We start from the raw sequence: 24049 nt of genomic DNA on the forward strand, positions 1-24049 counted from the left end.
TAATGACCCCAATTTCTCCCTATCCCAGTTTTTCAGCCCTCCAAAAATTACACATTGAGGTCTCTGCCAAAAACTAACATATTGAATCTCCCAAAGTGAAGGTAAGAGTGATGGCAGAGAAACAGCTAATGTGAACATCCCTGGTTTGCAAGGCCAGTCATCCCACAGCACAAAAGACCTACTTCAATAAAAGCTGTGATCCCTTACTTATCTCGTTCACTAAGACTAATTTAAATACTCCCCATTTTTTCAGACTGTGTGGATCACAATAAACTGTGGAAAATTCTTCAAGAGATGGAATACCAGACCACCTGACCTGCCTCTTGAGAAACCTACATGCAGGTCAGGAAGCAACAGTTAGAACTGGGCATGGAACAACAGACTGGTTCCAAATAGGAAAAGGAGTACGTCAAGGCTGTATACTGTCACCCTGCTTATTTAACTTATATGCAGAGTACATCACGAGAAATGCTGGGCTGGAAGAAGCACAAGCTGGAATCAAGATTGCGGGGAGAAATATCAATAACCTCAGATATGCAGATGACACCACCCTTATGGCACAAAGTGAAGAGGAACTAAAGAGCCTTTTGATGAAAACGAAAGAGGAGAGTGAAAAAGTTGGTTTAAAGCTCAACATTCAGAAAACGAAGATGATGGCATCTGGTCCCATCACTTCATGGGAAATAGATGGGGAAACAGTGCAAACAGTGGCAGACTTTATTTTTGGGGGCTCCAAAATCACTGCAGATGGGGACTGCAGCCATGAAATTAAAAGACGCTTACTCCTTGGAAGGAAAGTTATGACCAACCTAGACAGCATATTGAAAAGCAGAGACATTACTTTGCCAACAAAGGTCCGTCTAGTCAAGGCTATGGTTTTTCCAGTGGTCCTGTATGGATGTGAGAGTTGGACTGTGAAGAAAGCTGAGCGCCCAAGGATTGATGCTTTTGAACTGTGGTGTTGGAGAAGACTCTTGAGAGTCCCTTGGATTGCAAGGAGATCCAACCAGTCCATTCTAAAGGAGATCAGCCCTGGGTGTACTTTGGAAGGAATGATGCTAAAGCTGAAACTCCAATACTTTGGCCACATCATGCGAAGAGTTGACTCATTGGAAAAGACTCTGATGCTGGGAGGGATTGGGGGCAGGAGGAAAAGGGGACGACAGAGGATGAGATGGCTGGATGGCATCAGCGACTCAATGGATGTGAGTTTGAGTGAACTCTGGGAGTTGGTGATGGACAGGGAGGCCTGGTGTGCTGCGATTCATGGGGTCGCAAAGAGTCGGACACGACTGAGCGACTGAACTCAACTGAACTGAACTGAAAACCACCTAATCTACGTGAATCACACTTTAGGGAGGGGTGAGGATGAGTGAGCTGCAGGAACCAAAAGGGAATTCTGCCCTATTCTGTAAGATATTCCGAGAAGGAGATTCCATTGCTACTTGTCACAGTAGCAATCCTTATTACAGTCAGAAAGAAACTGGTACTCACCAGACATGAACATAGGTACTAATATCTAAATACTAGGCTTTCAAGGAAAATAAAAATGCATTTAAGATTTTAGGAAGTTAAAATAAGGAATCCAAATACCTTATGTTATACAGACTATAAAATCTTATACAAACATGAAAATGGTAAGCTTAGCCATAATAAAACTATACTGTGAGATAAAAAATATCAAACATGCAAATTTAAAAAAAGGGCTTAGTAGGACTCTCTCTTGTGCCTACAGCCTAACATCTCTTAACAATAACTGCATAAGACTACTAAGATGACCAGCACAGCTGAGCTCAACCAGGGCAATATTAACACATATAGGAAAAATACTATTATATACTACCTTGTTCAGTTCGGGAAGTACATGGTCTTCTGTCATTCTCAACATTGCTGAAAATATAAAGTTTAAAACTATCTTTAAAGGGAAACTCCAAACATAATTTTAATTATAGATGCATTTCAAGTCTAAATGTATTTCACTGGACTACATTTTCTATTTTCAACAGCTTCTTGTCACCAAGGAAAACTTATTTTTCTTCTAAGAACTACAGAGTGAAGAACTTGATTTATATTCTTAGGCTCAAAATGGTTGATATAGCCATCTTAAACCATTTTTCCTTTTCTCCTTCAATACAACCCATCACCACTCCAGACAAACAAAATGAACTGCTGCCTTTAGCAAAGACTGCATGTGCAGGAATCCCTCCTGACTTAGTCATGTTTTTTCTCTTCAAATGTGCAGGCAATTCTTTCTTTCCTCCAAAAGCCTTAGAATGCCAAACAGATGTGTTTCTTCCCCTTGGGCTTTTCTGCCACATGAAGATGCTTGCACTAAGATTTATGTGTGTATACACACACTTATATATGTGTATATATGTATTTATATACCTTCTTTAATATTTGTGGTTGACCCTTTGTGTCCTTTCATGGGGTGTCTTCATCAATACTGTATTTTCTATACATATTACATCCACCTAAGTGAAGAAATATATTGCATGTGTTTTGCATAGTGTTTGAATATGCTTCTAATGTTTGGTCAGGGAAAAAAAAGCATGTTAGACATGATTCTGCAAATAGGGATTATTTTAAGAAACTGTTTTTAATTAATTCAGACTTCTAATTCATCTGAAAAAAAAAAAAAACAGCCATAATCTAGTTCCATTCATTCATTTATCCATTCAAAAATTACTTACTGAGCGCAATACAGGTACTGGGAACAAAGCAGTATAAATAAATCCCTGCCTTCATGGAGACTGCATTTTACAAAAGAGCAAACCAGGGTTAGAGCGCTAACTAGTGGCAGCATCCAGTTACAGCTAGGTCTCCAGTTCTCCAATCCAGTGTTTGTTTTGTTATTGTTAGTACTAAGTCCTGTCCAACTCTTTTGCAACCCCATGGACTGTAGACTGCCAGGCTCCTCTGTCCAGGAGATTTCCCAGGCAAGAAAACCAGAATGGGTTTTCAGGTCCTTCTCCAGGGGCTCTTCCCGACCCAGGGATCAATTTAGTGTGCTTTGTTCTAATGATAAGGATTGAGTGGTAATTCATTTATCTTCTAATGCAGCTTCTTATTACAGTTAGGACATGCAATAAGAATATAAACTGCCTAATTACTCCAGTAATTATAAGTAAAACCAAGCTACTATTTCTCTAATAGAAAGTCACTTCTAAGGTTTCATTTAATTTGAACATTGCAATTTATTCTAATTAACTCTGATATTAAACAGGCTGGCCTGATAAATACTCTGGCTCCCCATTCTGGCTAGTGTTGGTATGGTTTTGAGAAAAATCCAAGAATTTTAAATGTCAACATCCACTGACTGCATTCATTTTTTTATTAAAAGCAATTATATTAGGCTAACAAATATGAAAAGTCACGTTTTAAAAACATCAACTAAAAAAAGATTTGGGCATTTGTTTAAAAGGATATTAGCACAGTACAGGTAATTTGCTTTCTATTTTATTCTTTAGAATTTTAAGAACTATGGAATAAATTCTATTTACAACTAAATTTTCCATGTGTTGGAAGGAAATGGATGCTAAATTATTTCAAAGACATTAAGAGAGGTCACAAAAATAGCAGTACAAATGGACTACATACATAAAATATGCACACTCTGTAGGATGAACATTAAAACATTTAATATCATGTCAGTAACTATTTGTTAATTACATACAAATGCAAAGAGATGCGGAGACACAAAGAAAGGACTGCTGCTGCTGCTGCTGCTGTTGCTGTTGCTGCTGCTGCTAAGTCACTTCACTCGTGTCCGACTCTGTGCGAACCCATAGACGGCAGCCCACCAGGCTCCCCCGTCCCTGGGACTCTCCAGGCAAGAAGGCTGGAGTGGGCTGCCATTTCCTTCTCCAATGCATGAAAGTGAAAAGTCAAAGTGAAGTTGCTCAGTCATGTCCGACTCCGTGCACCTGCAATCTATTTAGCTAGGGCATCATTGTCCAGTAGAAGTGATAACGGCAATGTTCTAGTTCTGTGCTGGCCAACGTGGTAGCCACTAACTACAAGCAGCTCCTGAGCACTTCAAATGCGGCTAGCATGACTAAGGAACTGCATATGTAATTCTACATAATTTCAACTAATTTAAACAGCCATAACTGACTAGTGGCTACCATAATGAACGGCACAGATCTAGACACAGAAGATCAAAGTATAAAACAGGAGTTCAACTATTCAAGGCAGAGGCTTTGTCTTATTTTCTCTCCCCCTTTCCACTCCAAATCTAACACTTAACAGTGCCTAATACAAAGTAGAGATTAAAAAATGTTATTTGAACCTTAAGAGACATTACAGAGTAAAAAAAAGGTCAATTATCAGTAAGTGATAGAGACAATCAATGTTAGAAGTTGTATCTGTGGGGGCGGGGATGGGAGGGCATAAAGAAGAAATACAGTTGGCCATGTGTTGAAAACTGCTTAAACTGAGTGAAGTGTGTAAGTGGGGTCATTTAAACTATTCTCTCTACATTGACAGGTATTTAAAATTTTACTAGTGTAATTGAATATTCCAAATTGATATTCCCACTTTTTTTCTTCAAAAGTGTTAAAAATACAAGAATGCTTCATTCAATTAACTTACCCACATACAGCCACCGAAAAAATGCTTTGAAGTTTTTCATACTGCTATCTATAACTCTAAAAGACAAAAATAAATCAGAAATGAAATTATCACATGAGGTTCATATATCATTGTTCAATTACTGTGGAATATAATAATCCTTACTGTTCTAGTATAGCCTATCTGGATGACATTTAAAGCTTTAGAACAGATTTAACAAATCAAACACATAGCTAAAAATAAAATCTCAAAAGAGCAAATCCTGATTCTTTTCAAAAATAAACCAAATAACTCAGATTCTAACTGGTCATAACATCCTTGCCACAAACTGTAATAGTCTCTCCAAGCATTCAGTAAAGTATGAAATCCTTTTCTAACTTTGGAACCAAAAGAAATAAAAAAAAAAAACAAAAAACAGTTTTCAGCACTATTCTCAGTTTTCAAAAAAAAATCACTGATCAGTAAGAAGAAAAAATATCAACCATAACAGAAAATCATTATTACCATTACCTCTGATATCAATAAGACATTACTTATGGAAGTTGATATTTTTATCCTTACAGTAACAGATCTCAAAAATCGAATTTCCTTGGGCTTTACACAAATGTGCCCTGAAGATTAAGCGTTATAAGTGGAAGTCATCTACACTTTGATGAAACTGTTTCTGAATATAGAAATGGATATCATTTTTTTAAAAGCTCTTTAAGCTCACATCTGTAAGATAATTACTCTAAGCAAATAATATGTGCCCTTTTTACCCCTAAATCTCAAAGTCCCTTCTAAGCATTAAGTCTCATAATACTACTGGAGAAGTAGGTCAGTATCATTAACCTTTCTGTACACAGTACAACACCTGACGTAAAAAACTGTGACATCTCTTGCATTACCAAGCACCACGATCAAAATTCTCCTGCAGCAAAAATGGGGGAAAAAAAAGATTCCTGTCTTTCTCAGTTCACCCCAACCCCAGGCAATCACTGATCTGTTATAGGCTAATGTTAAAATTCTCACTGTCTCAGTTTCTCCATTATAATCTAAAATAATGCGATATTTCACTTATCTCCAAGGAGGAAGAAGTTAAATCAACAACATTTCATTCATATTAAAACATGATCAGAGAAAACTTAGTATTTTAAGTTTACTCTCTGCAAATATGCAGAACCAAAAAATTATTCAACATTCAGGAAAAGGAATGTCATTTCCTTCCTGCTCCGTTCTTTGAGCACACACATCTATATTCTAAACTCCATTAAAACGACAGTGGGGAGGGGTGTATGTGTTATAAACTCACATACAAAAAGATGATAGAAAAAAAAGCTTTTTTAAGTTTCAGAAATCTCAAAAGCAGACAGAAGACTGGTGACTGGTGAAGGTCAACAGCAGTGGCCACATGTGAGGCACTTCAGAGAGGGAGCAGCACGGAGTCATCCAGCCAGCAGAACCCCGGGGACACTCGGTCCTTAGAAACATCAAGTTCAACAGAAGACATTAGATGACGTCTGGGGCTGGGCAAAGGAGGACAAACCGAAACAGAGGGGCACAGCACAGGCCCGCATGCGCTGGCACTCGTGCTGGCTCTGGTCCACCCTGCACCCAGCAACTCCAAGCAACTTTAAACTGCCTCAGGAATAAATAAATATGAGTAAACAATCGGGCATCAGGTTTTTGAAGAAAGCTTGCAACAAGAGACCAAAACAAACAGCAAAGTGACATATAAACAGGAGATAATTCAGGAAGCAGCAAAGACTTTTAAAAAATCTAATTAATGTCCTCAGAGAGCCATGAAATGTCATATCTACAGAGCAAGAGCGCTGCTTTGAAAAATGAGTAAACAAATAAGAAAACACTTAGTAATGAAAAGACAGGACTGCCATAATAAAATATGCAGCAGCATGGCTCGGGCCAATGACCTCATTCTCCATTCTACCTGGGCTCTTATTCCAAAGTTCACACCCTAGACCCTCTTTACCAACCTGAGCCTTCTAAATCTCAGTTTCAAGCATCCTACTCAACCACAGCCACCAGCTTTCTTTCCAGTGACTTCTTGCCAGCATCCCAACAGTAGTACCACCAAGACTTACCCTACTAGTTCTCCCGTCTTTCACTGTCTCTTACCCACTTATTTCTACTTTCAAAATATATTCAAGTTCTGACCATTTCAGATTCTGACCACCATTTCTCTCTTGGCTTCTGTCCTTGCCCTCATATAATCTATTCTCAACACTAAGTAAATAAAAAGAGGGATCAAAAAGATCCTAGGTCATATCCTGTTCCCCGACTGCCTGTAAGAGCTTATTATGTTATTCTTTATTATGTCCAGCATAAAAGCCAAAGTCCTTACAGCAGCCTACAGGCTCTACACAACTTGACCCATCCTCCATGACCTCTTTCAACTCATCCTATTGCTCACACTGTTGTTAAGTTCACTAACTTAGTGGCTCCTGGAGGTTCCCCTCAAGTATGCCAGGCATGCTCCAAACTCAAGGCCTTTATACCTGCTGTCCCCTTTGCCCCAAATATCAGCAAGGCTCACTCCTTCCACCCTCAAGGCCTTCCCTGACCAAAAAACTGGACCTCTAACCCCAGCACACCCTAGATCCTCCTTCCCTACAAGGGTTTTCCCCACTACTACAAACCACTATCTGACCTGCTATAGATTTTAATTATCCATTTCTTTATTATCTGTCTCATCACATTAGAATACAGTACCTATGAAGGTAAGATTTTTATCAGTTTTGTTCACTACTATACTCTCATCTAGAATAGTGTTTAAAACATAGTTTATTTTTTTTATTTTTATTTTTTAAAATTTTATTTTACTTTTAAACTTTACATAATTGTATTAGTTTTGCCAAATATCAAAATGAATCCGCCACAGGTATACGTGTGTTCCCCACCCTGAACCCTCCTCCCTCCCCATACCATCCCTCTGGGTCGTCCCAGTGCACTAGTCCCAAGCATCCAGTATCGTGCATCGAACCTGGACTGGCGACTCATTTCATACATGATATTTTACATGTTTCAATGCCATTCTCCCAAATCTTCCCACCCTCTCCCTCTCCCACAGAGTCCATAAGACTGTTCTATACATCAGTGTCTCTTTTGCTGTCTCGTACACAGGGTTATTGTTACCATCTTTCTAAATTCCATATATATGCGTTAGTATACTGTATTGGTGTTTTTCTTTCTGGCTTACTTCACTCTGTATAATCGGCTCCAGTTTCATCCACCTCATTAGAACTGATTCAAATGTATTCTTTTTAATGGCTGAGTAATACTCCACTGTGTATATGTACCATAGCTTTCTTATCCATTCATCTGCTGATGGGCATCTAGGTTGCTTCCATGTCCTGGCTATTATAAACAGTGCTGCGCTGAACATTGGGGTACACGTGTCTCTTTCCCTTCTGGTTTCCTCAGTGTGTATGCCCAGCAGTGGGATTGCTGGATCATAAGGCGGTTCTATTTCCAGTTTTTTAAGGAATCTCCACACTGTTCTCCATAGTGGCTGTACTAGTTTGCATTCCCACCAACAGTGTAAGAGGGTTCCCTTTTCTCCACACCCTTTCCAGCATTTATTACTTGTAGACTTTTGGATCGCAGCCATTCTGACTGGTGTGAAATGGTACCTCATAGTGGTTTTGATTTGCATTTCTCTGATAATGAGTGATGTTGAGCATCTTTAGTTTAAAACGCACAATAACTGTATATGATGAATGATAGGGCTGGATAATCAAGTCAAGAAAATTTCATAAGAAACAGTAAAGACAAAGCTATTTAAAAAATGTGAGTAAAAATAAAAGACATAGAGGGTCAATCCACAAAGTCTAATATGACCAACTAGATTTCTAGAACAAAAATTTAGTTTTAAAAATTGGGGAGAAGAGGAAATTATCAAAAGAGTAATACAACAGAATTCAGCTTAAAAATAGCGTTTTTTTAATTATCAGTACAATATATAGAAAGGCCCACATTTAAAATACTACTGTGAAATTTCAATGTATCAAGGATGAAGAATAAAGTTTTCAAGATAAGAAAAAAAAAACAGCATACAAAGGAATGAGAATCAGAAGCACCAGACCTGCCATCAGCAACAAACAGGTAGAACACAACAGAGCAATGTTTTCAAAGCTCTCGGAGAAAATAAATCTCCCTTCATAATCCATACCCAGTCAAAACCATCAATTAAGTGTAGAAGGAGGAGAAAAGACACAAAAGGACACAGAAAGTTTACCCTACACATCTGTTTTCTAAGTTATTGGAGGACATTTTCCACAAAGTGATTAAATGAACCAAGAAACAGAGGAGATCCTGAAAGTAAGGATCTAACCCATGAAAGCAATGAAGAAAATGCCTGGGTGGTAGCTGGCACAAGAGCCGGAACCAGTGGACAGATGGGTGCGGGGTGGTGGTGCTGGGGGTGTTGTGAGGTGGGAGGCAAACAGAGGAGGCACCAGGGACAGAGGGGAATTCCAGGGATGTGATGCTACCCTTGAAACAGGGAGAAAACCTAAAAATGTGGTAAAGAGAGACAGTACAAGGAAAAAAGAAAGCAAGGGGAGTCTAGGAAAAACAAACAGAAACAAAGGAACATTTCAAAAAACTGATAAATAAAAGAAATGCAGTACAGTCATACAATTTAGAAATATGGAAGCAACCTAGAGAACTAAAACCAGAAACAGTTACAAGAGTTTAAAGGATTCCCTCTGAAGAGAGGACCTGAGGTGAGGATGGGTAAGACAGGCAAATACCATGGGAATTTTTAAAATCACTGTGCTATTGGTTTGTTTTAATCCTATAAACATGCAATTTTCATAAGAACTTAAAACCTCATTTTAAGAAAATCACAACAATTTGCTAGGTTCTCAATTACAAAAAGTGAAATATTCTCAAGTCAATGATTTCAATATTCAAGTATCCCCAATACTTACTGAAGAAGTTCATTTGCCTTGAGAATGAAAGAACCTACTGCAGTAATAGCATCTGAAAAGAAGTGAATAAATAATATCATTTGTCCAATAAGTAAAGTGAGTTTAAAGCATTCTATTGAGAAATAAAATTACCACCTTCAATTCCTGCAGCGTCTAGTCCAAGAGGTTCATATTTTTGCTTCCATGAAGCCATTCCTTTCAGTTCACTCAAGTGGTATAATAAAGACTCTGAGCCACTATCAAAAACAGAGCAGAAATAAATTAGCATCATCACCGTTATCACGGTGGCAGGCACCTACCATCTTGCTTGAATATTTCTAAGTTTTCAGAAATAAAAACTGAAAGTAACTTTAATTTTCTTTCTATGAGAGACTGCGGCTGCTGCTGCTAAGTCGCTTTAGTCGTGTCCAACTCTGTGCAACCCCGTAGACGGCAGCCCACCAGGCTCTCCAGTCCCTGGGATTCTCCAGGCAAAAATACTGGAGTGGGTTGCCATTTCCTTCTCCAATGCATGAAAATGAAAAGTGAAAGTGAAGTCGCTCAGTCATGTCTGACTCTTAGCAACCCCATGGACCGCAGCCCACCAGGCTTCCCTGTCCATGGGATTTTCCAGGCAAGAGTACTGGAGTGGGGTGCCATTGCTATGAGAGACTATTAGCTCTCAAAATTATTTCAAAAAACTGTAGCAGAATCATTTGGTTGTCATGACTAGTGAGATCAATTGGCCACATGATTAAACTTTATAAGATCAAATTATGTTCCACAGTTGGTCCTGGCACAGTTAAGATTATATGGTCATCTTGTTCACCTAACACCTATGTATTTAACACTGAGCAAATATTTATTAAGCCCCAACTTCAGGTCAGGCACTATGGGGACTTCATGGTAAACAAAACGAAAGGGTCCTTATAACACTGATAGTCTAATGGGGGAGAGAGTCCTAACCACATAATCAGATAGTTTCATAATTTCATAATCAGACCATTTCAACTACATAAATGCCTTAGAGGAAAACACACCAGGTACAGGTGAAAGAGAAGAACCTGAACTAGTCTGGGAATTAGAGAAGGATTGCCTGAACATCTGAGCTGAGAGCTGGGAAATATAAGTGAAGAACAGAGTGGGAGTGTTCCAAAAAGCACAAGAGACGTACAAAAGCCCCAGGCAGAAGACAAAAATGTCAAGTTTGAGAAGGCCACCAAAGACATAGGTGCTAAGAAATGGGAAGGCACTGGAAGTTTCTAATAAGAGTAACATGATCAGATCCACTGTGGAGAACACATCTGAGGGACACAGTGTGGACTGGAGGAGACCAGGCCGACAGCCCTACAGTCAGCCCTACCCCTCAGCTCAAAGACGGAGATAAGGGCCAGGGGTCTCAGCATAAACAAATCTATCCAAATCTGAGTCAAACACTGAACATCAACCTGCAAGCCACCTCACTGAGGTGGCGGTGTTTAGAAATGGCTTGAGACTTGAGGATCTAGAACAGTCTTGGCTCTGACACGTAATAACTTTGGGGCAGCCATATGCCCTTTCTGAACTTCAGTTTCTTCTTATGAAAATGAGGATAATCACAACCAACACCTTGCCAAGGACTTAAATGCAAAAGTATGTAACATGCTTTTACATAACATATAAAATGATATACAAACATACTTAATTTCACCACTCAAAAAAGGGTATAATGCCCTATTCAAGACATAACTCATGGCTGTCTGGGTGAGAAAAAAGCCCAGGTAGGGCCTAGGGTGGTGGAAAGATATTGGAAAGTTATTTCACAGAGCAGTCACTATTATTGATTCTTTAAATCTTGGGCACTCTAAGATTCCCCTCAAATGCTAAGGCAAAAATTTCATCTAGAAGACGCTCAAACAGAGAATGCCAGATGATGAAAAGAAGTCTGAAGAAAGAAACCAACGCTAAGTACGTGCGGATGTAACACCAAAAGATTCTACGTCATCTTCATACCTCTGTAAGTGACTTATAACCAGTTTTTGTATACTGGAATATGATGACTCTATAGACTGGCCAAGCTTCTTTAAGCCCTGATTAAGAGAAAAAAATATAACATTTAGCATACAAGATACTATATGCCATTCTAAAAAAATTAAGACTATGTTCATAGCCATTAAAGTACAAAGATAACCACACCTTTACTGTTAACTGGTTCATTAAGAGGGTCTGAAGTTCAGCACTAGAATGAAAAAAAAAGTATTTTTAGTCTTCTCTATTTAAAATCTGAATGCATCACTTAAAACATTTAATTTCAAAGTACAAATTTAAACAAAGATTTTAAACAAATAAAAAGAAGTAGCCCAACAAAAATTAAGACTTTGTTGTACTCAGAGAAACAGACAAAAACAGGAAACATTAAAGTCCACAAAAGACTGAAATAGACACGAGAAATGTGCTATACACTAAAATGGTATTTCACGTCAGTAAGGAGAAGATGTACTACTCATTAAGTTATACTGGGCAATTATCTAGACACTTAGAAAAAAATAAGTTGTTATGTCTTTCATAGCATACAACCAAATAAATCATATCTGGAACATGTAAATGGAATAAAATCATAAACCACCAAAAAAATCTCTGGATGAAAATAAAGATCTTTGACTGCTTAATATGGGAAAGATCTTTTTAAGAAGAATGTTGAAGTAAATACAATAAAGGAAAAGAGTGATTTAGCTACATAAAAATTTTAATTTTTTATACATTTAAAAAGTACAGGTATATGTACACATGGTACATACACATAAAATGATTACATTTACATAGAAAATAAATACGTGAATAAAAAAGCCTAGAAAGATACATACTATTCTTTGCTTTTTGTGCATCAGAATTTTCTATTTTTTTTTTACAATGAATATGAACTGCTTTTGAAATAAATTACTTTAAAAGAGAAGGTAAAGCAAGAGTATCTAATGTAAGTTTATTACCTTGCTTTCCCCCACAACAACAAGTCCATGAATTCATCTTGCACTGATGTGGTTGTGTTCTTTTCCTAGAGAAAGATGGATAAACTCATGATAAGTGTTTTAAATAAGCATTATTTATTCAAAATTACAGCAACATGACTCCCTTTCTTACCTTTAACCTTCTCTCAATTCCATATTTAAACTGATTATCTGAATAGCAGTTATGAGGAAACAGCCAGTCAGCTCTTCCAACAACTGTCCTTAATCGCCACATCCTATTAGCTCCACTTCACAATCCTGTCCCCACCTAAGTTTTTCCAATGGGAAGGACTGGCATTATCTCTCTCTGAGACAAGAGTTTGAGGTTAGATCAAGCCATCTCAAAGAAATCATGATCTGAGCCTTGAACAAATCAGACCGATTTTTCTCATGTCCCTCATGAACTGAGTAAGGACATCATACACTCTAAACACCTTCCATGGGAAACTCCAGTTACATCACCTGCACAAACTTGGTAAGGCGAGAATCCATCTGCATCAGTATTTCTTCCCAGGCTTCACACATACATGTCAGTGACAAATTTATATACTATTAGCAAAAAGAAAAAATATTAAAGTAGCAAAAAATATTTAAGTCAATATGCTAACTAAATAATACATGCTTCTTACTGCCAATTGTCTCAAAGAAATCCAGGATTTACTGTAAACCACTTTTAACTCAGTTAAGCCTCAGAAAGAAGAGACCATGGCTAACACTTGATAATCATTTAACTATCAAACATTCTCAGATTAAGTTTTTATTTAACTACCAAACATTCTCAAATTAAGTGTTTATCTGGTAAAATAGATATTTTTCAACTTTTTACATATACGATGTGTTTTATGTACATTAACTGTTAAAATGCTGATTGGTCAACTATTCAATCTTCAAACAGTATCCTTTTAAAAAGATACTGATCTCCAGAAATCTTTGACATGAAGTACACTAGTGACCGTGGCAGACTGAAGACAGAAGTCACGGTGCTTTGTAGCTCCTCAATCCGGGTGTATAGTCAGTTTCTCTAGTCTGTCGATTTGGGCTGGCCTTGCGTCTCAGTGCGACAAAGTAGCACAAGCATCACTGAGTCCAAGGCTCCAGAAGGCTTTGCAAGCTTCCACTTATACTCCTGACACTCCCGCTGTCGACACCACTTACCCAACAAGCCTGATCTAGCCTGTTGGGAAATGGGGAGTGTGGAATTCAGATAAAGCCATCATGGCTGAGAGATACTTGGACAAGCCAGCTGACCACTGCTGTACGACCAAGACCAGCCTGAATAGCTGAACCTAGCCCAGAACAACAGAACCTTCAGCTGGGCCTGGCCCAAACAGTCAACTAACTAAAACACCAATCACCTGCTAATTGGGGGTACATTTATTATATTCAAAAGCTGTTAGAATGACTATTTTCCATAATATTTGATTTGCAAAGAAACTTTTAAAATTGCAAAATATCTTATTTATGAGAATGTTTAAAAAGATTTAAACTACTTTTTTTCTTTTCTTTTGGAGATATAGAGATGGGTTGGAATAGATTTTCAATTAAATTTCTTTTTCTTGTTTCAGTGGACATTATAAGCTTATCTATCAGACTAGACACCTCTGCCATGTATAGTTGGCTTTAAAAAGTAAGATTTTCAAGTTTTTTATTTACACAACATTAGAAACTTATAGTAAACAGTCACATAAAACAAGCTATAAATAAATACCTGTAAAAGAGCTGAAATGTGAGTAAACTTTCTGGCCATTCGAGTTACTTCAGGTAAGAAAGAGTACAATAGATTGGTTTCAAGCTGTCAAATCAAAATATTAAAGTGAGTCACAAACAGATATATTTACTACTTTTAAGGAAGAGTCAAGGTGTAACTATGTATCAGAAAGACTACCTCAGAATTTTGCTCCTTTTCAGTATAACAAATTAAAAAATAACAGAATATAATTTTAGGATTCTCTCATCTGTAGCATCTAACTATGTACAGATTACCTCCTCTAAGTTAGCAGTACTCTCTACTTAGAATAAATGTAATAATCTAATTTATACCACTATTATGAGAGACTTTTAAAATGATCACAAATATCTAAAAAATTTTTAAGGAATTATAGCTACTAGTAAATACAAGTTAACTATCTATTACAGAGGTACATGAATTATCAAAATAAAGTTGTTATTAAAATCATCTCTTACAATTTCCACATAAAGAGTGAATTGTTTTACTATAGCACCAAACACAATTCAGGAAATCATATTTTCACAGAACCTTAAGGTGAAGAGCAACCATGAACAACTGTTCCAGCAAATAGCAGGAAGTCAAGAGCTCTCTGCTGTTGTGAACACAATGCAACTCTAAGGCCTCATTTGCGTCACATGCTGCATCTTTTCATCCTACTTTTGTTTAAGAGTTCACACATACTTAGATTAAGTGGCTCAGTTATTTGAGATGAAATTTTCGGGAAGATTTTCTTGAAGGCAAAGCTACAATCTAAATACTCTGTAGGAGCCCAGTTTCCACAGTCTACGATACAAACAGCACACAATGAAAAGGTTTTCCCCAGTTTTAAGTAGGCATCTCACACAAGAGGCGATGTGTTAGTTAAATAAGAGCCCCGGCTCTGGAGCCAGACTGCCCAGCAGCACCTTCAAGTCCTTACCAAGCAAGCTACAGTTCCTCTGCGTGCCATTTACTCAACTACAAAATGGGGATAATAACAGCACCTATCTATTAGGTTACTGTGAGGATTCACATAAAATTATACTGAATTACTCAGTACTGGGCACACATTAAATAATTAATAAGTATTAGCTATTATTATTATCAGGGTCAAAATCCCAAGAAAACACTTGTCACAAACATGAACTGGTATAGCCACAAGTTAATATTGGTCATTAACAGACCATTGAAACACTGTTTTGATGAAAATTATGCTTAGCAATTGGAGTAATAAGGTATTCACCAGTAACACTCTAAGATTTATAAGCTCCAAGTCAATTTTTTGCTTTGTTTTAATGACCATTAGAATCCAGTGATATGGATAATAAAAACCAAAGCTTTAAAAATATATATTTACTCTCTGCTGGTTCAAATACTCGCCTGAAAATATGAAACTTCTGAAGCACCACTGGCAGAAACTTCTGTGACCACTGACAATGATTTCAAATCACTTGACAGACATAACGCAAGACAAGTACCAACAATCTGTAAAACAGTCAAATCCCCGTTATATTTAGTGTCACTGCTACACTGTATCTGCTTACAATACAGGAAGCAAAAATTCAGAGCTCTAAAAAGCAGTTAACTCCTGCCACCTATGTGGCAGATAAAGGCATGTGTCCACTTAGTTGCAAGGACACAGACACAGACCCTAACAAGGCACCCAAGTGCTGGAGAACTAACATAGCCCACAGAGCCTGCAACATTTTCTATCCTTTTAGAGAACTGTAAGAATAAGAAAAAGGTATGGAAAAGACCAAGACTGAGCCTAAGATTGCTTCTAATGACTTTCATCACTTTCCAATCACAAATGGTAGCTCTTAAACGCAAGGCTAGAAAAACATTAAATCATAATCAAGTGTTCCATAGCAATCTTTTAGTTAAGAAAAATTTTTTTGACTAATTCTACTAAGAACCTCTGATCTTCAGAGACATCATATCACTATTTTATCTTAGTAAGAAAATTATCCTCTTAACATTTAAGGACAAGTAAATCCAAGAAATGAAACTGAGAAAAAAAGTAATGTTTTATTCTTTTCCATAAATCAGTCAGTTGTTACATTCTAAGGCAAAAATAAAGAATCTTAAAGAAAAACTTACCCCAGTGACTCGAGCAATTTTGAACATTCCATAAGCATAAAGCTCAATAAAACCAGAGCTTCCTCCAAGGACAAGAATATTAAGCCTGATTAAAAATAATGCAACAAGCTGAGGACAACAGAGAGGACCAAGTTCTTACACCAAGATACAAGTTGTTGCTGCCCTCATATAATCTGCACACTCAAGCTCCCTAGCAGGGAGACTGAACCTCTAAATAAATTCACCAAGTTTCAATTACATTGGGCTTGTTCTTTTTTTTTCCCCCTAAAGAACAACATAAATTTCATTCGGCCTAAAAAACCTAAGTTTACAGTAAAATAAGAATATATTATTTTAACAATTGTATTTATATACCCTCAATAATAAAATCATCTCTTTTCCAGTTAATATAAAGTGCCATCAGTTTTATCATGGCCCTGATGCTAAACATATTAAGTGGGCTTAAAGAACCTGAAGATTTGAATTTAAATTTCAGAAACTCAAGCACTTCTATCCTCCTTTACTTTTTAAAAATGAAAGTATACCATAATATTAAACTTGACACAAATATCATACAATAAAAATGAGTGAATAATAGATATTGTCTGTTTATTGTTCAGAGGTATTTGTCAGCAATGAAATAAAATGACAAAGAAAATATCTTTGGAACTCTGGTATAAAACTGCCTAAGGTATCAAATTTAAGAAAATAAAACTTGTTATTTAAGATGTCTGCAAGATTTACCTGACATCTCCCAAAAGTTTAATAATTTCATCAGAATTTTCTTCACTAAAATATAAAAATAAATTGGGTTATCTTTCAACTATATGCTTCAAATAATAAAAGATTTATCTTACTTGAAAACAAAAAAGGCATACTTTACCTAAATATTTTTGAGGTATTGCTATAACTAGAAAAAAACAAACAGATTAGGGTAAAAAACTCTCAATAGAAATGCATTTTTTTAAAACACACGAGAAAATTGTCAACATTAAAAGTAAAAGAAAGAAACCTGTAAGGTTAATTCTAATGAGATTAAACTCTGATACTTACTTTTTTGGCAATGTAGGAAGTTTAGGTAAGAGAAGATTTGATTCATCCTCAGAATTATAAAAGGATGTTAGAACACTACAAAGGGGAAAATAAGACAAAAATAAGTATTATAAAAACAAAGATTCTACTTCTCTTTCCATTAAAAAATATTAATTTTTAAAGGCCCAATTTTACATATGACACATTACCAAATAAAATACTGACTTTTACAGTGGTAAAACTGTGTATGGCATTTAACAATCACACACAAGAAATAGAAAAGTTGGAAATTCTTCATTTATCTTGAACTTTATTTCTGAAAGAAAAAAAATCAGCCTACCCACTTTACATTAAGAGGAACAAATATTTATAAACAATTTTCTCAGCATATGAAATGCATCCATATGTATTCAGTATCAGTACCAGATATGGACTGAGAATTTATGATTCCTTATCTTTCCTCTAAAACCAACACTAAACATAGGAGTACCAAGAGTAATTTTAAAGAACACTGCAGTTATTATATGATGTAATGATGGGTTCTATGACTTACACACATTTGGAGACGTAACAATCCAGTTGGTGTATATAAGATGACACCAAGTATTTTGAAACAGTTTTATTTATCCTCCCATTTTTTTCAATCCTACCTCCAAATACAGACGGAAATGAATAAGGTGAAAAGTGGTGTCCTGAAAGACCCTGGAATCTCCATATAACATTTCTGAACTCTTAACAGAAAGTGTGTTAGGAATACACTTAGCAGGTAACTGGACTGGGACAGAAATTACATGGTATACTCTGTTCCTCTATAAATTCACATGACCACTTGCAACCTTTATTATTTGATGATGGATTGATCCTTGTTTTATCTACAGTGAATTTTAAACCCCAGGCTAGACCTTATTATCTAATATTTTTACAAGCCCCTCCTGAGGAAATTTGTGAATTAATAATCAGGATTTACAAATTCATTTGATATTAATTTAAAACTTAATTAGAACAGAAAAGCTAACAAGAAGAAAATGATCTTATTTCCTCAAAAAAAAACCAAAACAACTTTTATGTTCAGTACTCACTAAGCCTACTGACCCTTTAGGCTATCTTTACTGCAAATGTGGCAGAGTACTTGATTTCACAGACTAAGGCAAAACTATTTTCACAAAATAAGGAACCTATAGGGACCACAAAAACGAACTCATTCAGTATCAAAACAAAATGCTCAATTCAGCACTTTTCATAGTCGAAAAATATTTACTCAGACACAGAAACACAAAGTTCCAGAATGAAATATATGGTGAACAGAAAAACAGAATCTTAATTTGCTAATCAGCAATCTTAACTAATATTACTTGAAACTATAAGTCATTGATATAAACTTTTAAAAATAACCAAGAAGAAAAATCTTGGCCATTCAGGCATTGCTGCTCCAATAATAAAACAGATTTTTTTCCAGAAGAGAAAGAAATCTAGCAAATATTAAAAAAATTTCATCTTGATAAGCTTAAGACAAAAGGTTAAAAGCAAATACACATACTCAATACTCAGATATGCCTAAGTTTCCACTTTTTCATTTAAAAAATGAAAATTTCATGAACATCCTACTGGGACCACTGGGGTTTTTCTTTATTACTCTACCTGCTCTCAACAGTCACTTCCATCCAATGCATACAAGAAACTGGGGCCTCCACAGAAAAAGAGTGCAAGCTTTCAGGTTTTTCTACATCACACAACACAATTTTCTTGGTATCAGCAAGAGCAAAAGCCAAAACTAAAACAAGAAGAAATAATCAGAATAAGTCAGTGTAATATTAAGAGAAAGATGGGTATTTCATTTCTTGCCCAATTTTACTATTTTAAATATATCATAATCATAGAACTGATTTAACCCTTAAATCCTTCCTTTAAATAAGTAAAAAACTGAAAGGTATCTTTGCATACAGTTAAGCTGTTATCGACACTTACTTTCAAATGCTCGAACTTTTGTGAGCAACCTACTCCTGTCCTGTGTACTGTTCTGAACATCTTACATTTCAGAGCCTCTAGACTGGAACCTCGATGCCAAGCAGGAAACACAGACAGACATCAACATATAAACAATCATATCGTATCACCAAGACATACCGGTCCCCACCTGAAAGTTACAAAGTGATTCCATCTGCTTGGTTCCTGGGAAGGTTTTTTATTCCTCTTTTTAATTTCTAACCCTTATTGAACAGGGATATCAAATACTGATGGGTCTTCTTCCTTTCACTGTGGCTGAATCATCTAGTATCGTTTCTCTACAGAAGTCTTTAATGTCTTCCTAACATATAAAATTGAAGAACGTCTAGACAGAAGGCTGTGTGTTTCACTGTATACCAACACACACAACTCTGTGAGATGAGAGGCAATCCAAGTCTCCTCTTCTTTAAAACAATTTAAAGCAATCTTGAAATAATCATTACCAAGCTAAGCCCTATTTTACTGTCCAAAAACAGGAGACATTTTTTAATGATAAAAATATCACTTACTTAAATACATTTTCACACACAATGACTTTCATGATTTTTGAGATCCTGATGTTTTTGGATGAAGAGAGCAAGATCTCAAAATACTACTTACACAAGTTCTCTAATTTTGCACATACTTTTTTATTTTTTTTCCAGTAGAAGAAACAAGAACTGAGCAAAATGAATATAGACCAAAATAGCTGTTATCTGTAGAGTGACAGGCTTTCAGGGCATTTTTCATACTTATATTTATCTAGGGAAAAAAGGAGGCAACAAGGAGGAATACATATCATTTTACAAAAACAATTTGTTTTTTTAGGCACCAATGATACAGATGACTTGCAGCATTTCCTGTGCTGACCGGACATGTACAGCAGCTCAAATGGCTGTCAGTGTAATAACACATGGAAGAGGAGAGTTCAGGCCTCAGAGCAGCAGCAGGGTAAGCTACAACACGCAGGGTACCAACAGGAGTAAGATCACATGGAAATTGAAGGAAGGGGGTCAAAACTGACAGTCCTTCAGGTGAGGTAAACAATTGTGCAGAGAGAATATTTGCGAAACACCCATTTAATGCTAAAACACATTTTGGGGCGAAAAGGCCACGGTGGCCCTGAACTGACTGCTGCTGCTGCTAAGTTGCTTCAGTCGTGTCCAACTCTGTGTGACCCCATAGACGGCAGCCCACCAGGCTCCCCTGTCCCAGGGATTATCCAGGCAAGAACACAGGAGTGGGTTGCCATTTCCTTCTCCAATGCATGAAAGTGAAAGTCAAGTTGCTCAGTCCTGTCCGACTCCTTGCGACCCCATGGACTGCAGCCTACCAGGCTCCTCCGCCCATGGGATTTTCCAGGCAAGAGTACTGGAGTGGGTTGCCATTGCCTTCTCCCTGAACTGACTAGAAAGTGGCAAATGAAGCTCTGGGCAAACAGTACAGAACAAGAGAGCAAAAGAACAAAACCAAAGTACCCTGTATATTCTCATAAAACTTCCTGTTAGACTTATCTTTGCCAAGAAGTCAGATTTCATTTTAGAGATATCTCTGCCATGAAACAAGATGGCAGAATTAATCTGAGTTCCATGAAAATACTATAAAGCATCTGAAAAAACAAAATTCCCAAATCAGTATTTAGAATTCTAGTACACTGTAAGAAAAATAAATTCTTTCTATAAGTTCTTTTTACAGAATACTCTTTCTGAAAAACAAAAACGTATTTTTTACAATACTGTCATTACGTTTGCCATCTGGTCTCCAAGCGAGACAGGTCACTTCCTTTCCTGTATTTTCATTTGGTGGAAAACTCCAAACTCGATGAAAACTTGCAAGTCGATGAAGTAAAACCTAAGACAAAACAGATAAAATGGCAGATAATAAAAACATCCATTTCCAAAAATAAAATAAATCTAAACCCCACTATAATTTTTTTTAAAACTGTACTAAGTATAATATTTAGCCATCAGAAAAAATTCAAAGTCAAGAGTGTCTGAAAGAACTTAAGGTATTTTCAAAGAAATGGGTGAAACAAGGTCTAATTTAACCCTGTACTCTACACATTTTCCTAACTTTTATGTCAACAAGAGACTTATGTTTTAGAAAGGAATACAGCTTCCCAGACAGCTCAGCGGTAAAGAATCTACCTGCCAAGCAGAAGACTCAGGTATGATCCCTGGGTGGGGAAGATTCCCTCGAGAAGGAAATGGCAACCCATTCCAGTATTTTTGCCTGGAAAATCCCATAAAGAGAGGAGCCTGGCAGGCTACAGTCCATATGGTCGCAAAGAGTCTGACACAACTGAAGCGACTTAGCACACATGCATGCACTGGCTCATTCATGCCTTCCAACACTACTCATCATCATTTTTGGTGATTTCAAGAGCAACAATGTCCTGGCTTTTGGTTCTCAACTACCTCTTCTTCAATGATCACAGCTTCTGCCTCACCTCAGTCATTCCCAGGGTCATTGTTTGTTACACTGTCATTACCGACAACTACAAATGCTGCCATAAACTTCAGCTGCAAACTTCCCACTTTCCATCACTGTCTGTATCTTTCCTGCTCATCCCGACTAATACCCAACTTCAATTCTTCAACTTCACCAAGACACACAATCCAATGAGTCTACCACCGATTCTCCCTCACCCCACACATGACCTCACTTCCCTACGAAATCAGGTTAGAATCCAGATCATCACTACAATCACTTCTCTTGTACCTAACTTCGACTCCCTTGCATCTCCTGCTTTTTGTCACCCTTTGTCACAACAACTCTGGTTAAACCCAACCACACCTGCACCCACGCAGCTGAACAGACGAGACACACAACCGTGCTCACTAGTTTCACTACAGAACCACGAACCTCCTGTGCCTTCTAACACTGAAGAACAATCCTATTAGATTCACTAGTCCACTCGCCTTGTCGGCTTCTTCAAACTTCTCTTCCGTCCTCAAAAGTCCAATATTTTCTTCTCCATCCTCACTCCTAAACGGTGCCCTTTCTTCTTCACTAAGAAAATGGAAGCAACAAGTGCCCACAATTACACCTACTCATCTGGTCACACTGATGCTCCTATTTTTTCCCTTCCCTCCTACAATTGTGGCTGAAGGAACTGCACTCCTCTCAGAGCCATGACAGAATTCCAGAACACTCTGGATGTGGAAGGAGACTAGATTTCATAGAGGGCTTTGAGAAAGCAGACATCAAGACCCTGGCGACAAAGCCATGACAATCAACACAACTTTCCAGGCTGCTACGTTTCCCTGACTGCTAAGTTCCCTTTTCCAACTAGTTTCCAAGCCTGGCTGAAGACAACTCCCACCTGGCCAAGTAACTATCAGGACACCTGCCAAAGGGACAAAGGAGTAAAGACACAAAGGTGAAGGTTTCCTTACAAAATGTCTGCCAAGTAATTAGAAACTTTCAGCAGAAAGTTACAACTGGGTTACACTTGATGAAGTGTAATATAATGTAAACCAGAAATGGCAACCCACTCCAGTACTCTTGCCTGGAGAATCCCAGGGATGGGGAAGCCTGGTTGGCTTCCATCTATGGGATTGCACAGAGTCAGACACGACTGAAGCGACTTAGCAGCAGCAGCAGCAGCAGAAATACTGACAACACTCAGGCACATTCCATCAGGAATCAGTGAATCAGGAACATTCCATCAGGTGAAGCATCACTCTTTGTTTCAATTTAAAGGTATTTTTAATGGGAGGTGGCTAACCAACCAACACTGTGAATGTTTGACAACAGAATAAAGATTCTTAAACATCCTCTTTGGCAGCTACAGACATGCATATTCACAGGTCGAGTCTGACAACTCACCTTTGTTCTGCCTGAACTGTAAGTAAACGAAGAGCGGAATCTGTGGACCCACTACTATGTCAACTCATAAGTGATACATGAGCCTTTAAAAGCCCCATTTAACAAATAACTATGAGAGTCTCCGGGATTCAGGACCGTGTGATTGTATCAAGCTGTGTGAAAACTTGGCCACAGAATGCGCGAAATGGGTGTACGAAAGATCTTTCCTGTGTATGGTCCTTTATATTCACTTAGACTATGCAGCAAGACTGCAGAGAGGGGCAGGGTAGACAGGTGGCCCGGGCTCGGTGTCCTCGTGGCTGCGCGCCGGCTCACTCACCTCGCCCGCGGTGTTGGCCAAAGCAATGAGATCCCGCTTGGGTGACCAGACCAGGAAGATGATCTCCTGCGGCAACTGCTTCTCTCCCACCACCCGGAAGGACGGGAAACAGGTCGGGAAACGCAACATTGGGACGGCCCTGCAATGACTTCCCTAGTCGGAGGCTGGCTGGGGGCCCCCGCGGCCGCTCCCGCCCCGGACCCTTCCGGCAGAGCCCCAGCGGCGGCGGTACCAGCGAGGTGCCCCACCGCAGCCAACGCGGCCCGGGCAGTCTCCGCCTCCCGCTCTCCCTGCCCGCGCCAGCCGCGCTGCCGCCGCCGCCGCGCGCTTTCCGGGCACTTCCGGTGCCCGAACTTCCTCGCGAGAGCACGGAGGCGAGGTTTCGATCAGCCAGAGTCCCTTCGACAGTCTCCAAACCGGTGATCCTCAGTCTTGCTTGCTCAGTAGAGGTTTTTTGTTTCTTTTGCTTTAAACACCGTGCCCAGGCAGCACGCCAGACTGATGAAAAGCGCTTCCCTGGTGGCTCAGACGGTAAAGAATCCGCCTTCAATGCGGGAGACCTGGGTTCGATCCCTTGGTTGGGAAGATCCCCTGGAAGAAGGCATAGCAACCTACTCCAGTATTCTTGCTG

The 24049-nt window shown here is 38.1% G+C and overlaps 1 protein-coding gene across 1 annotated transcript in view; it reads right to left on the reverse strand.

Annotated features, from left to right (window-relative positions):
- Nucleotides 1-23718, reverse strand: part of ANAPC4 (anaphase promoting complex subunit 4) — a 35728-nt gene extending 12010 nt beyond the window's left edge. Inside the window, exons 1-17 of the mRNA XM_025290230.3 lie at nt 23419-23718; nt 21014-21119; nt 18924-19056; nt 17307-17381; nt 17137-17163; nt 16998-17042; nt 16275-16359; nt 15555-15659; nt 14175-14258; nt 12929-13015; nt 12449-12513; nt 11658-11700; nt 11475-11551; nt 9639-9739; nt 9504-9555; nt 4594-4649; nt 1844-1890 (exon numbers count right to left, since the gene is read on the reverse strand). Of these exons, the coding sequence (XP_025146015.1) occupies nt 1844-1890; nt 4594-4649; nt 9504-9555; nt 9639-9739; nt 11475-11551; nt 11658-11700; nt 12449-12513; nt 12929-13015; nt 14175-14258; nt 15555-15659; nt 16275-16359; nt 16998-17042; nt 17137-17163; nt 17307-17381; nt 18924-19056; nt 21014-21119; nt 23419-23547 (1317 nt within the window). The 5' untranslated portion in view covers nt 23548-23718. The remainder of the gene's footprint in view (nt 1-1843; nt 1891-4593; nt 4650-9503; nt 9556-9638; nt 9740-11474; nt 11552-11657; nt 11701-12448; nt 12514-12928; nt 13016-14174; nt 14259-15554; nt 15660-16274; nt 16360-16997; nt 17043-17136; nt 17164-17306; nt 17382-18923; nt 19057-21013; nt 21120-23418) is intronic.
- Between the last annotated feature and the right edge of the window lie 331 nt (nt 23719-24049).

This window comes from Bubalus bubalis, chromosome 7 (genome assembly GCF_019923935.1).
Source record: "Bubalus bubalis isolate 160015118507 breed Murrah chromosome 7, NDDB_SH_1, whole genome shotgun sequence".
NCBI classification, from domain to species: Eukaryota; Metazoa; Chordata; class Mammalia; order Artiodactyla; family Bovidae; genus Bubalus; species Bubalus bubalis.